This window comes from Kogia breviceps, chromosome 14, assembly GCF_026419965.1.
Source record: "Kogia breviceps isolate mKogBre1 chromosome 14, mKogBre1 haplotype 1, whole genome shotgun sequence".
NCBI classification, from domain to species: domain Eukaryota; kingdom Metazoa; phylum Chordata; class Mammalia; order Artiodactyla; family Physeteridae; genus Kogia; species Kogia breviceps.
In genome coordinates, this window is record NC_081323.1 from 43226042 (window position 1) to 43238082 (window position 12041).

General features: G+C 40.4%; 1 protein-coding gene across 12 annotated transcripts in view; it reads right to left on the reverse strand.

Annotated features, from left to right (window-relative positions):
• The window catches only part of SHLD1 (shieldin complex subunit 1), a 136711-nt gene that overhangs the window by 33575 nt on the left and 91095 nt on the right, over positions 1–12041 (reverse strand). Inside the window, exon 1 of one of the 12 annotated variants that reach the window (XM_067013077.1) lies at positions 3593–3744. The exons of the other annotated variants lie outside the window; for them this stretch is intronic. Coding sequence (XP_066869178.1) covers positions 3593–3651 — 59 coding nt within the window. The 5' untranslated portion in view covers positions 3652–3744. Of the gene's footprint in view, positions 1–3592; positions 3745–12041 lie in introns of those variants that run through there. 12 annotated transcript variants of the gene reach the window in all.

The window sequence follows — 12041 nt, forward strand, 5'->3', positions numbered from 1 at the left end:
ACAGTACTTTGTTAGGGCCGCCTGAGCAGCCTAGGACACACTACTCTGAAATCACCACAGTTATTAGTTCTGACACTAGATCTTATTATGTAAGTCTTAATAAAAAAGCATTACATATTCTTTACAATATCATATCTTTGTTCTTTAAATATTTTAATAACTACATTTCAGTATCTTTTCCTTAGTAATCCTATATGTTTTACTTCATGCATTTAAAAACATTATTCTGAGAAGGGATCGAGAGGCTTCACCAGATGCCAAAGGGATCCATGGTCACAAACACAGCAGTGACCCCTAATGTAGATGATTCTGGGCATTTATGCAGTTCAGACATTTTCTTTTCTACCCCCTACAATAATCCTATAACCTCTAAATTAAAATTACCACCTTCGTGCTTTTTAAAGGAGGGGTAACAAACTAAGTGATTTAATAATAGACAAGAAGAAACCAGAACTGAAGACAAACCCTAGTTCTTGTAACTTTCTGTAACAGAAAGATAACTTTCTGTACCTCTCTGGGCACCCTAATTCTTAACATAGGAATCTCTTAGGTCTTTTGAAACAGATTGTTCCTATCGATGTGTTCTAGAAAAGACGTCATACAAAAAATTAATTTGCAAGTTGTAGAATTCCTTATAAAATTACCAGGTTTATTCTTTAAAATTTCATACTTTAAATCAAAACACATTTTCCTTTTTTCACTCTGATATAAGCTTTATTAAATTACTAACTTTAATTCCACACACACCCTACCCTTGCTAATTCAACAAGTAGTTATAATAAAAAATATTTGTATTTGCTAATGATGAAGAATGTTGAATGATGCAGTGGGTGAAGTTTTAGAAAAGGAGGCAGGATTTGGGGTTTTTCAGTTTTGTTTTTTTTTTTTTTGTGGTACGCGGCCTCTCACTGTTGTGGCCTCTCTCATTGCGGAGCACAGGCTCCGGACGCGCAGGCTCAGCGGCCATGGCTCACGGGCTTAGCTGCTCCGCGGCATGTGGGATCTTCCCGGACCGGGGCACGAACCCGTGTCCCCTACATCGGCAGGCAGATTCTCAACCACTGCGCCACCAGGGAAGCCCTGGGGTTTTGACTCTAGTTTTACTACCAGGTAGATATGACACCTTTCTGAACTTTGTCTTTCTCATCTACAAAACAAGAGTTTTACTAAACGATCTCTCGCCTAGAATTTCTATGGTGATACAGGGAATGGAGAAGTATAATCCAAAGCATTAGAGTATCCAAAAAGAATGTAGACACACGTTCTGTGAGACACACGCAGAGCCACACGTAGACAAGCATTCATTGACTCAACACACATTTACAGAAAGGTGATGATATAAATGTAACTCATTACAAGTTGCTACAAGATAAACAGAGGATGCTGAAGACGGTGTTCTTCACCTGAGATAGTTAGACCTTAACTAGAAAGAGGAGACATACTTCTAGACATCAAACAAGTGGAAAATACTCACAAGATATATATAAATACACAAAGATGTGATGACATTGACTGGGGACAGTGTGGATGCAAAGACAAATGCAGAGTAAGGGAAGGATCAGCATGTAGCAGAATTAGTGAGGAGTGCCTCTTTGGAGAAGGCTACGTGCAGTCATATTAGGAAGGGATCAGAATCAGAAACTGTGGAAACAGGAGGGTTAATGAACAAGGCCATGTGGCAAGAAGAAGCAGAAACTAAACTACTCCATGGCTGGTTGTCATTATCCCCCTCTACCAGCTGGCTGTACCTTCAGCAGCCTGAGACCCAGCCTGGAGGCAGAAGGAGAGAGAGAATTCACAGAGTGGCCAGACAGGCTTCCTGGGACAGACAACAGTGACCATGCTTTTTTTTTTTAACATCTTTATTGGAGTATAATTGCTTTACAATGATGTGTTAGTTTCTGCTTTATAACAAAGTGAATCAGTTATACATATACATATGTTCCCATATCTCTTCCCTCTTGCATCTCCCTCCCTCCCACCCTCCCTATCCCACCCCTCTAGGTGGTCACAAAGCACTGAGCTGATCTCCCTGTGCTATGCGGCTGCTTCCCACTAGCTATCTATCTTACGTTTGGTAGTGTATATATGTCCATGTCACTCTCTCACTTTGTCACAGCTTACCCTTCCCCCTCCCCATATCCTCAAGTCTATTCTCTTGTAGGTCTGTAACTTTATTCCCGTCTTACCCCTAGGTTCTTCATGACATTTTTTTCTCTTAGATTCCATATATATGTGTTAGCATACTGTATTTGTCTTTCTCTTTCTGACTTACTTCACTCTGTATGACAGACTCTAGGTCCATCCACCTCACTACAAATAACTCAATTTCGTTTCTTTTTATGGCTGAGTAATATTCCATTGTATATATGTGCCACATCTTCTTTATCCATTCATCCGATGATGGACACTTAGGTTGGTTCCATCTCCTGGCTATCGTAAATAGAGCTGCAATGAACATTTTGGTACATGACTCTTTTTGAATTATGGTTTTATCAGGGTATATGCCCAGTAGTGGGACTGCTGGGTCATAGGGTAGTTCTATTTTTAGTTTTTTAAGGAGCCTCCATACTGTTCTCCCTAGTTGCTGTATCAATTTACATTCCCAGCAGCAGTGTAGGAGAGTTCCCTTTTCTCCACAGCCTCTCCAGCATTTATTGTTTGTAGATTTTTTGATGATGGCCATTCTGACTGGTGTGAGATAATATCTCATTGTAGTTTTGATTTGCATTTCTCTAATGATTAATGATGTTGAGCATTCTTTCATGTGTTTGTTGGCAATCTGTATATCTCCTTTGGAGAAATGTCTATTTAGTTCTTCTGCCCATTTTTGGATTGGGTTGTTTGTTTTTTTGTTATTGAGCTGCATGAGCTGCTTGTAAATTTTGGAGATTAATCCTTTGTCAGTTGTCTTGTTTATGGTTTCCTTTTCTGTGCAAAAGCTTTTAAGTTTCATTAGGACCATGCTTTTTAAAGAATTCAGTGGTAGGGATGGCTTCCATTACACTGGATTTCAGCAAGCCTAGTTTATATCCCAGGCCCCTCAAGCCTAAAAAATAAAATAAATTTTTTTAAAAAGGAAAAGAAATTTCCTTTGCTGCTGCTATGCCCAGGGCTTCTGCCTAATTCTGCCTAAATTCCTCCCAACAAGCCCATTGCTGAACTGCAGCCTCCTGGATGGGCAGAGGGTGAGGGAGGCAGATGCTGGCCTCTTTCCAGTCCTTGTGTCAGAGAAACTGCAGGAGAGGACTTCCTGGTCACCCCACTTGGAATGTTGAGATCACTTTCCAGTAGCAAGTTTCTTATCCACATAGGCCAATAGGTTCTACAACGTGGAAGGTGATGTGGATAGACAGAGTGGAAAGCTGGGGATCATCTAAAGCAGAGTGATTTGTAACACAGTCTTCAAAGTCAAGCAGACCCAAGTTCAAATCCCTGCTCTGCCAAATTCAAGTTGTGCAACACTAAGTTACTTAACATCTCTGAGACTCAGTCTCCTGGTGTGCAAAATGGAGACACTACCAGTTATCAGCTCATGATTCTCATGCTGTGAGAATTAACTAAGATAATATATTCAAAGCACTTAGCCCACCTTGAAGAATGGCTGATTCCAGGCTGGTGATAGGAAAGTACAAGATGAGCCTGGAACATCTCACCGTTCTCTAAAGCTCGAAGATGACGAGGGCACAGCAAGGGGGAGCTGAGACCGGCTCAAAAGGGATCCCCTGGCCAAATCTGGAACAACTTGAGCATCAAAATAATGAGAGTTAACAGATTAGAACCCATTTATTAAAACAGAAAACCATGAATCCATAAAATAATTGAAAGTTTGAAGAGGAATGGGATACTTACAGCCTCAGAGTACCGCCCCATAAGATATTTATTAGTTACAAAGGGAAAAAGAATAACTTTAAATACAGTGGAGAAGCGTGGCAAATATCACCATCCACAAGTGATCTAAATGAGCACCATCAATAACGGGACAAATCAAAATCATGTGCCACCTGACCAGGTGTAACAGGAAGGCCCAGCATCACTTCTCGGATAGTTCTGCCAAAGGTGCATCACCTGAACCAATATGAGGAAGCGGCAGACAAAACCAAATCAAGAGACATTCTACGACATACATGGCCTGTACTCTTCAGAAGTGCCAAGTTCATGAAAACCAAGGAAAGGCTAAGCAGTTGTTCCAGACTGAAGGAGACTACAGAGACAGGACAACTAAATGCAGCACATGATTTCCTCTGGCTCCTTTTGCTCTACAGAACATTCTTGGACCCTGTGAATGGGGTCTGGGGATGAGATGGTAGTAATGTGTCACTGTTAATTTCCTGATTTTGATGGTTTCATTGGGCTTTGTAGGAGAATGTCCTTGTTTGTAGGAAAATCAGGGATGGTGGGCAACAGGTTGGTGGCTTACTCAAATAATTCATGAAAAAAAATGTTACTTGTACTTGCAAGTTTTCTGAGTTTGAGATTGTTTCAAGAAAAAAAATTAAAACAAACCTCTGGAGGAATAATTGTTAACATTTCTTTGGGTGGCCTACTTTAAAATTAAAACAAACAAAACAGCCTTAGTCCAGAGCTTGGCAAATGTACTCGGCTAACGAATGTACTGCCATTAGAGAGGTGAGAGGAAAGGGGAAGGGGAAGTGTCCCTCCATGGCAGGATGAGGTGTTCCTTCCTATCTTCTTCCCCACAGATGATCTGGTCCTGGGGTGTAAGGCAGGAAGCGAGAGGCTGAGAAGTGTCAATGGGAAGAGTGGGAGAGAGAAGGAGAGCTCAGCAGTGACACTCCAAGTAGCAGGGTATGTACTTATTAACTAACTGGTCAATAACTTTGATATGCAGATTTACAATTTTTCATCTGTGTCTCACTGTTATATTTCATTTAATTTTTGAAATTCAGTATCCACAAAAGAACCTAAAAAACTAGCCTGTCTCCTCTATTTTACATGCAAATGTCAAGCAGACAGCAGTTCATCTTCAAAGAAACCCTCCTTCCCCTTTCCAGAAGAGTAATGACAATATGCATTGAGTTATTTACTACATCAGTTCTTTTGAACACTGCCTCCAGTTCATTTCAGACTTTGATTTCCTTTTAAAATTTGCTTTACTTCCAACTACAAAGCCATCTCTCTAATCATGTGACTGTTGTGGCCTTTTGGGTATATTAAATGTTTGGGTAAATTATTTAAATTTAAAACATTTAATTTAAATTTAAACATTTAATATGTTTGGGTAAATTTAATCTAAAAATTCATAAGAGTTATTGTACGCTGTTCAGTTGCTAGGGAATGCACTGCCATTCATGCATGCTGCACAGAGCAGGTGTCAGCACTCACTCAGCATTTACTGTGCTTCCACTGGGTGTGAAGCACGGTCCTGGTGGAGTAAATCCAACCAAGAATGAGGCTCTGAGGCATCTAGGCTGTCTTCCTACTCCATCCTGGGAGGAAGGCATCCAAATAATTTTTAAATGTTTTTATTCTAACATAAAGTAATCCATTTCTTGATTTGTTCTCTAAGACATGAACTTTTCTGTCAGCTCTATCCTGTTGCTGTTGCAGTTGAAGGGTTTTGTTTTGCTTTGATTTTTATTTATGTGTAAAGAAACCTGCTGCAATGATTTCACAGATGAGAGACAGGCAGAGAGATACAGGGGTTTAAAAAGTTGCACAAGTAGTGAGGCTCACACTTGACATTGGGATCCTGACATTTCATTTCTCAGATAGTTCAAGGATCAGTTTTGGCTTTCAAACAACTCTTTATTTTTACATTGGCTCATACTATTTCTTAGCTATTTGTACCCACCATTCCCTTGACCGATTTCCAAAAAAGGTAAGCATTTCATTAAAGAATTCCTAATTAACATTTATAGTACAAATAAAAAACATTATATCATGAAAAAAATTATTTAAATTTACCCAAACATGTTAAATGTTTCTTCACCAGTATACAAAGCTAATCACTTCTTTTCCTGATGCACCTATACGTGGACAGAAGATGGATCTCTGATAACTTGGTCAGTTCCTGCTCAGTGGAGCATCCTCGCAGCTATATTCAAACCCCACTTTATTCTACCTTTTGTTAGAGCTCAGACCTGTAGGGCTCTCAACTGGGGACTCTACTCTAGGGACAGACTGGGGACGTTTTTTGTCAGTGATTGGAAAGTGCTACTTGCATTTAGTGAGTGGGATCAAGGATGTAAACATCCTACAATGCACAGAACAGTCCCCTATATCAAAGAATCATCCTTCCCCCAAATGCCAGTAGTGCCCTCCACCCCCAGAGAGCAACACTGGCTCAAAGGATTCTGGAAGGAGTGGGAAGTGAATGCTGAATCCCACTGAATTGTAATAGATTGATTTGCCTTGAGCTCCCTGAGGCACCTTTGCTACTGATCCCTGCATAGTGAATGCCCTTCTTGCTGGCACCTATTTGTACCATACTTTCCTTCCCTCTCAGACCTTGAGATGGCTTTTTTTTTTTTTTTTTTCTCAGTAAGGGCCCCATTCCTAATGATTTTGGCATTATATAAATTGGGTGGGATTTCCCTTTTTATTTCAATATGCTTTCCATCATGAATAGATTTCTTTAGGATTTGCAGGAAGAGAGAAGGATGGGTCTTGACGTCACAGTGCTCTTGCATGCATTGCTTCCAGGTCATCTATCCACCAGAACATCCGTTTGTTAAATTTTCTTTTGACCAAAGAGAGAAGAGATAACGTATAGATATTTGAGATTCTTATAAACCTAAAACTATTTTTATATCTTGAGAAGTTATAGAGGTTATTTGAGTTTAGTAATCCGAGACAGTCAATTAGCATGGAGCATTTGAGATTAATGGCTGCGTTCTGAGATTAATGCCATTGGTCGTCAGAAACCCGGATATTTAATGGGGGTTTCTTCTAGTGACTCTTCCGTGCCTACTCCTGCGGCTGATAAGTGCAGTGGGGTTTGACCTCTGCGGCACATTTTAGCTTCCATCTTTAACAGGTTCCCTTTAAATGGGCTTGATGTTTAACTCTGCCTCCTCCAGGCAGCAGCATCAATAGCCGCCCACTCTGTCTATTTGTCCAGAGTTTCTTTTACCAGCAACTGCTAATTGGGAGGATCTGTGGCTTCAAGGCTGTACAGAGCTGAAAGAAATCTACTCTAAGACAATAAAAATATGGCAAATTATCAGGATTCAAGGAAAGAAGGAACATGTGGTTTGTATGGTCTTCTATGTTGCTTGGAGGGGAAGCTGCCCCTTTCTCAGGGCACTGCATGGCACACTCCTAAGGGTGACCCTGCTGCCTTGGTTTGTCTGTTGAAGGCTCTAAGAAAAAGTCACGGGCATGAGAACAAGGTGATGGGAGAAGGGCACACTTTGGATGCACTGACTCATCTTCTTCATGACAGCAGTCAGAGGCCTCCCAAGTTCTCTACATGGGTGAGCTACCAATTTTAGTATATTAGGGTTTGTGGTCCAAGGATGTGGGGCACCACTCTGCTAGGCTGCATCTTCCTGCTCCAGATCTCACCTACTTTTCCTTCACATCCTCTCCTATGCCTCTCATTCCTGCCTCCCCATTCCATACTTTGTGGAGGAATAGAGGATTAAGCAGGATCACTGGATGGACAAGAATAAGTCCTACCTCCAGCCCCACAGGCTGCAGGGTGCTGATACCTCTGCATCCTGGCTTCTTTCCTGATCCTGAAACACATCGAGAATGTTCCCTCTTCAAAACCTTCGCACTTGCTGTTCCTCCCTGTGGAACATGCCTTTTCCACATATCTGCACAGTTGGTTTCCTCACAACCTTCAGTTCTCTGTTCAGATGTTACCTTCTCAGTGAGGCCTTCTGTATTAGTCAGGATGGGCTAGGGTATGCTACTTAACAAGCAAGCCCCAAATCTCATAAAACAACAAAGGATTGTTTCTTACTACTTGCACTCTGTGTCAAACTACAAGTGGATCTGTATCATCCTTGCCCTTTCCCTGGAACCCAGGACACTGGGGTAGCTACTACCTCAACGTTGCTTAGTGACTATAGCAGAGGGAAAAGAGCACCATGGAGCAGACAGTCACCAGGAGAGCTCTGTCACTTCTGTTCACGTATCATTGCCAATGTTAACTTGTATGGCCAAACCTGATTTCAAAAGAATGAGGAAGAAAAATTCTCCTGTAGGGAGAGGCAGATTACCTGGTGAACAATAATTCAGTCTGCCATACTTTCCTTGAGCACACTATTTAAAATTACATTTCCTTCACTCCTTAGACCCTGGCTGTCCCTCTCTCCCTTGTCTGCCTTATACTTTCCATATAAACCTAGTAGTACCTAATAATATATGATTTGTTTGTTTATTGTCAATCTTCTCCTACTCAAGGTTTTTTGTCTCTCTTGTTACCTGGTGTATCTCCAGGGCCAGCACATGGTAGATAGATTTTTAAAAATTTGATGTTTTGTTTTATTTGATGAGTTTTACTTTCAAATGCACATGTAAATGTGTGTATTACTAGGGTGACCACTATTCACTAGCGTGACTGGGGTGTTTGCCCAGGAAATCCCCAGTTTGTGCCTATTGTCTCAATTAATTATTAATAGCACCCTTTTTCACTCTCAAAAGGGCCTAGGATTACACAATCCACTATGTGAATACATGAATCATGATAAATTACATATATAAGCTGATGCTGGAGGAGGGGGCAGATATATCTTGGTCAACAGTGAGACGTTCCACCACACATACCTGGGGTAGGGCAGGGGGGTTGAGTTTGATGCCAGAAATAATCCCAGTCTGTGGTATAAATAATGTACTTACAGACTTTTTTTTTTTTGGCTAAACCTTCTGTGGATTTGTTCTACTGTACTCCAAGACCATCCTCTTTTCCTTTCTTCTCTTTTTCTTACCTGGTATTTCTCCTACCCTCTTGCTGTCCAAGAATCTTTTTATTAGTGCCCTGCAAGTGAAGGGCCTCAGTTCACTCTACTCCATCAGCAGCTTGCTTAGATTCCTCTTTCTGGTTTCATCTGATGTCCCCCTCCCCTTGAGGTATAACACCAACACTGTTACTTACTTCCTATCTTATTAATAATGTAAAATTAATGACAAGAAAAATCAATCAGCTTAAGCCTCCTTTTGCCTGATGGTTTATACATTTTAGAATTTGCAGCTGTTCCTTTAAAGGACAAAAACCACATACAAGGGAGCCCAAGGAGGTGTGGACATCAAGATATTTAATCCCAGTTAACACCTCAAAGGATGGATGGTCTGGTCAGGTGCTTTTGAAACCACAGTCTAGGTCTGTACTTACTTACATCTGAAAGTAAAAACTGGATGAATCACCCATGCTGTCACCTTTATCCTAATGATGAACAGATGCAATGGGCAGAGGACAGAGACCTCTAAAAGGCAACCGCTGAGAAATAAAATGAATGCTGGAAAAATACAAAAATATGTGTGATAGGTGAACAGCCCTAAAAGTAGGTGCCCAGGGCAATTATTACAGGGAACTACAATATCCAAGTTCACACCACTCCAGATTGACAATTAACATATGTCATATTTGCTTCAAGTCTTTTTTCCTATTAAAGAATTAAACAATTCAATTAAAGTTGACATAGAAATAGAAATTCCTACATATAAATTGATTCCTTCCAGACCATTTTTATACCTTACATATATATGTATCCATAAGCAAAACAGAGTGTTGCTTTATGTGTGATGATCTTTTTAATCTTATTTTCAATATACAAAGTTTTGCTTTTTTTCACCCAACCTTATGATTTTTTACTTCTAGCCATTATTGACATATATATATGTGAATGTAGGGACAGGCTGCATTAGTTTTCACCCATTCTCTTGCTGAAGGACATGTAGGTTGTGCCTAATTTTTCACTATCACAAACAAGTCCTTTGTGAGCCCTTGTGCACTTGTGAGACTTCCTCTGGAAATACATACAGGAGTGGAATTGCTGAGTTGAAGGAAACACGCGTTTTCAATTTCACTAGATCCTGCCAGATCACTCTCCAAAGTGGTTGCAGCATTTACAGTCCCACCAGCACTGCCTAGATTTTCCTGTTTCTCCACAGCTGTGCCAAACCCTGATATTGTCAGACATTTCAAGCGGTATCTCATTATTGTGTTCACATTTCCCTGATTACTCGCATGGCTGAGCTGCTCTTCATATATTTATTGACCACTTGAGTTTCCTTACTGGGAACTGCCTGTTCATATTCTTTACCATTTTTCTGTTTTTTGTCTCTTTTCTATATTCTTTTTAATGGCATAGAAAATGAATTATAAAGAAAACAATATCATTGTCTGACTTTTCTCCAATTAATCTCATGACTAGTTTTTTTTCCAGTCTGAAGGGGATTAAAAAAAAAATGTGAGGATGAAAAAATGACTTCATCAGAAGCCTCAAGTTCTGTTTTTGTTTTAATGGCAAACCTTCTAAAGCAAAACAACTCTCTTGGTGTCAGCTTATCACTACCAAAAAGTGATATTATGTTTCTACTCGATTTAATAAAAAAGTCATAGACCAAGCCTGATCCAGGGGCAGGGATCACATCCAGCTTACTGAGTCTCATTTTCCAGGCAAGAAAATTAAGATAGGACCAAGTCTCCAGAGTCATTTAATGAAGGGATTGGCAACTAGAACACACAAAAAAGGCTAATCTGCTCATTAATTTTCTTAATTAAAATCATTTTCATGTAACTATCATTTGCCATAATGAGGATCCTGTTGGTTTTACATGTTGGCGATGATGGGCCAGGCAAGGGGTTCAAGAGCCTCCGGAGATGATTCATAATTGATGTTTAGAGACCACAGGCTTGGATCCTAGAAATGCATAACAATTCTCTTCTTCACTATGAGACTGAGGATTAGCCTGAGGCTTGATTTAATTTTTTTTTTTTTTTTTTGTATGCGGGCCTCTCACTGTTGTGGCCTCCCCCGTCGCATAGCACAGGTTCCGGGCGCGCAGGCTCAGCAGCCATGGTTCACGGGCCCAGCCGCCCCGCGGCATGTGGGATCCTCCCAGACCGAGGCTCCATCCCATGTCCCCTGCATCGGCAGGCAGACTCTCAACCACTGCGCCACCAGGGAAGCCCCCTGAGGCTTGATTTAAAACAGCTTGGTTTTGTATTTTGTTAAGTAGTAACCAAGTTAATGGGACAGAGAACCTGACCCTTTCACAGCTGGAAAAGCCATCGGGAGTTACCTTGTTCAACTCATTTTCTGGACCAGAACTGTTTAGCTAGAGTTGGAACAAGAACTGTGGTCCCCACAGACATAGAGAATAGACTTGTTGCCAAAGGGAAGGGAGGGTGGGGGAGGGATAAACTGGGAGTTTGGGTTAGCAGATGCAAACTATTACGTATAGAAAGGATAACGACAAGGTCTTACTGTATAGCACAGAGAACAATATTTAATGTCCTGAGATAAACCATAATGAAAAAAATATGTAAAAAATGTATATATATATATATATATATATATGTATGTATAACTGAATCACTTTGCTGTACAACAGAAATTAACATTGTAAATCAATTTTTTCAATTAAAAAAACACAATTGTGATTCATTGATTGTTAAAAAAAAAAAGAACTGTGATCCATTGACCCTGTCCACGTCTGGGTACAAGGAGGCCTGAGAAGGGATGACCAGGAGAGGCCATCAGACAGGGACCTAAGCTCCTTCAGGAGCCATTGCAAATTAGGAGCTTCACAGTAACATTTAAAGCCTTTGTTTTAAAGTGTTTTTCCCCCAGGTGGTTTTTAAAATCTCATTTACATGGGACATTTCAGCAGATTTGTTTCAAATCCTGGCCTAGATAGTAAGGAACAATTGTGAGCAGAAAAAGCAAATGATTTGGATTTAGGTTGCTATAGCAACATTACCATTTTTGAATATGGCTGTTTACTTCAGCAGAGTTGATTTAAACGTGAGCCGCTAATTAAGATGATGCTTGAAACTTTAACCTTAACCTTCACTTTAGGAAAAAAGTACGCACTTTAAAAATGATGCTTGAAGTGTTGCTGGA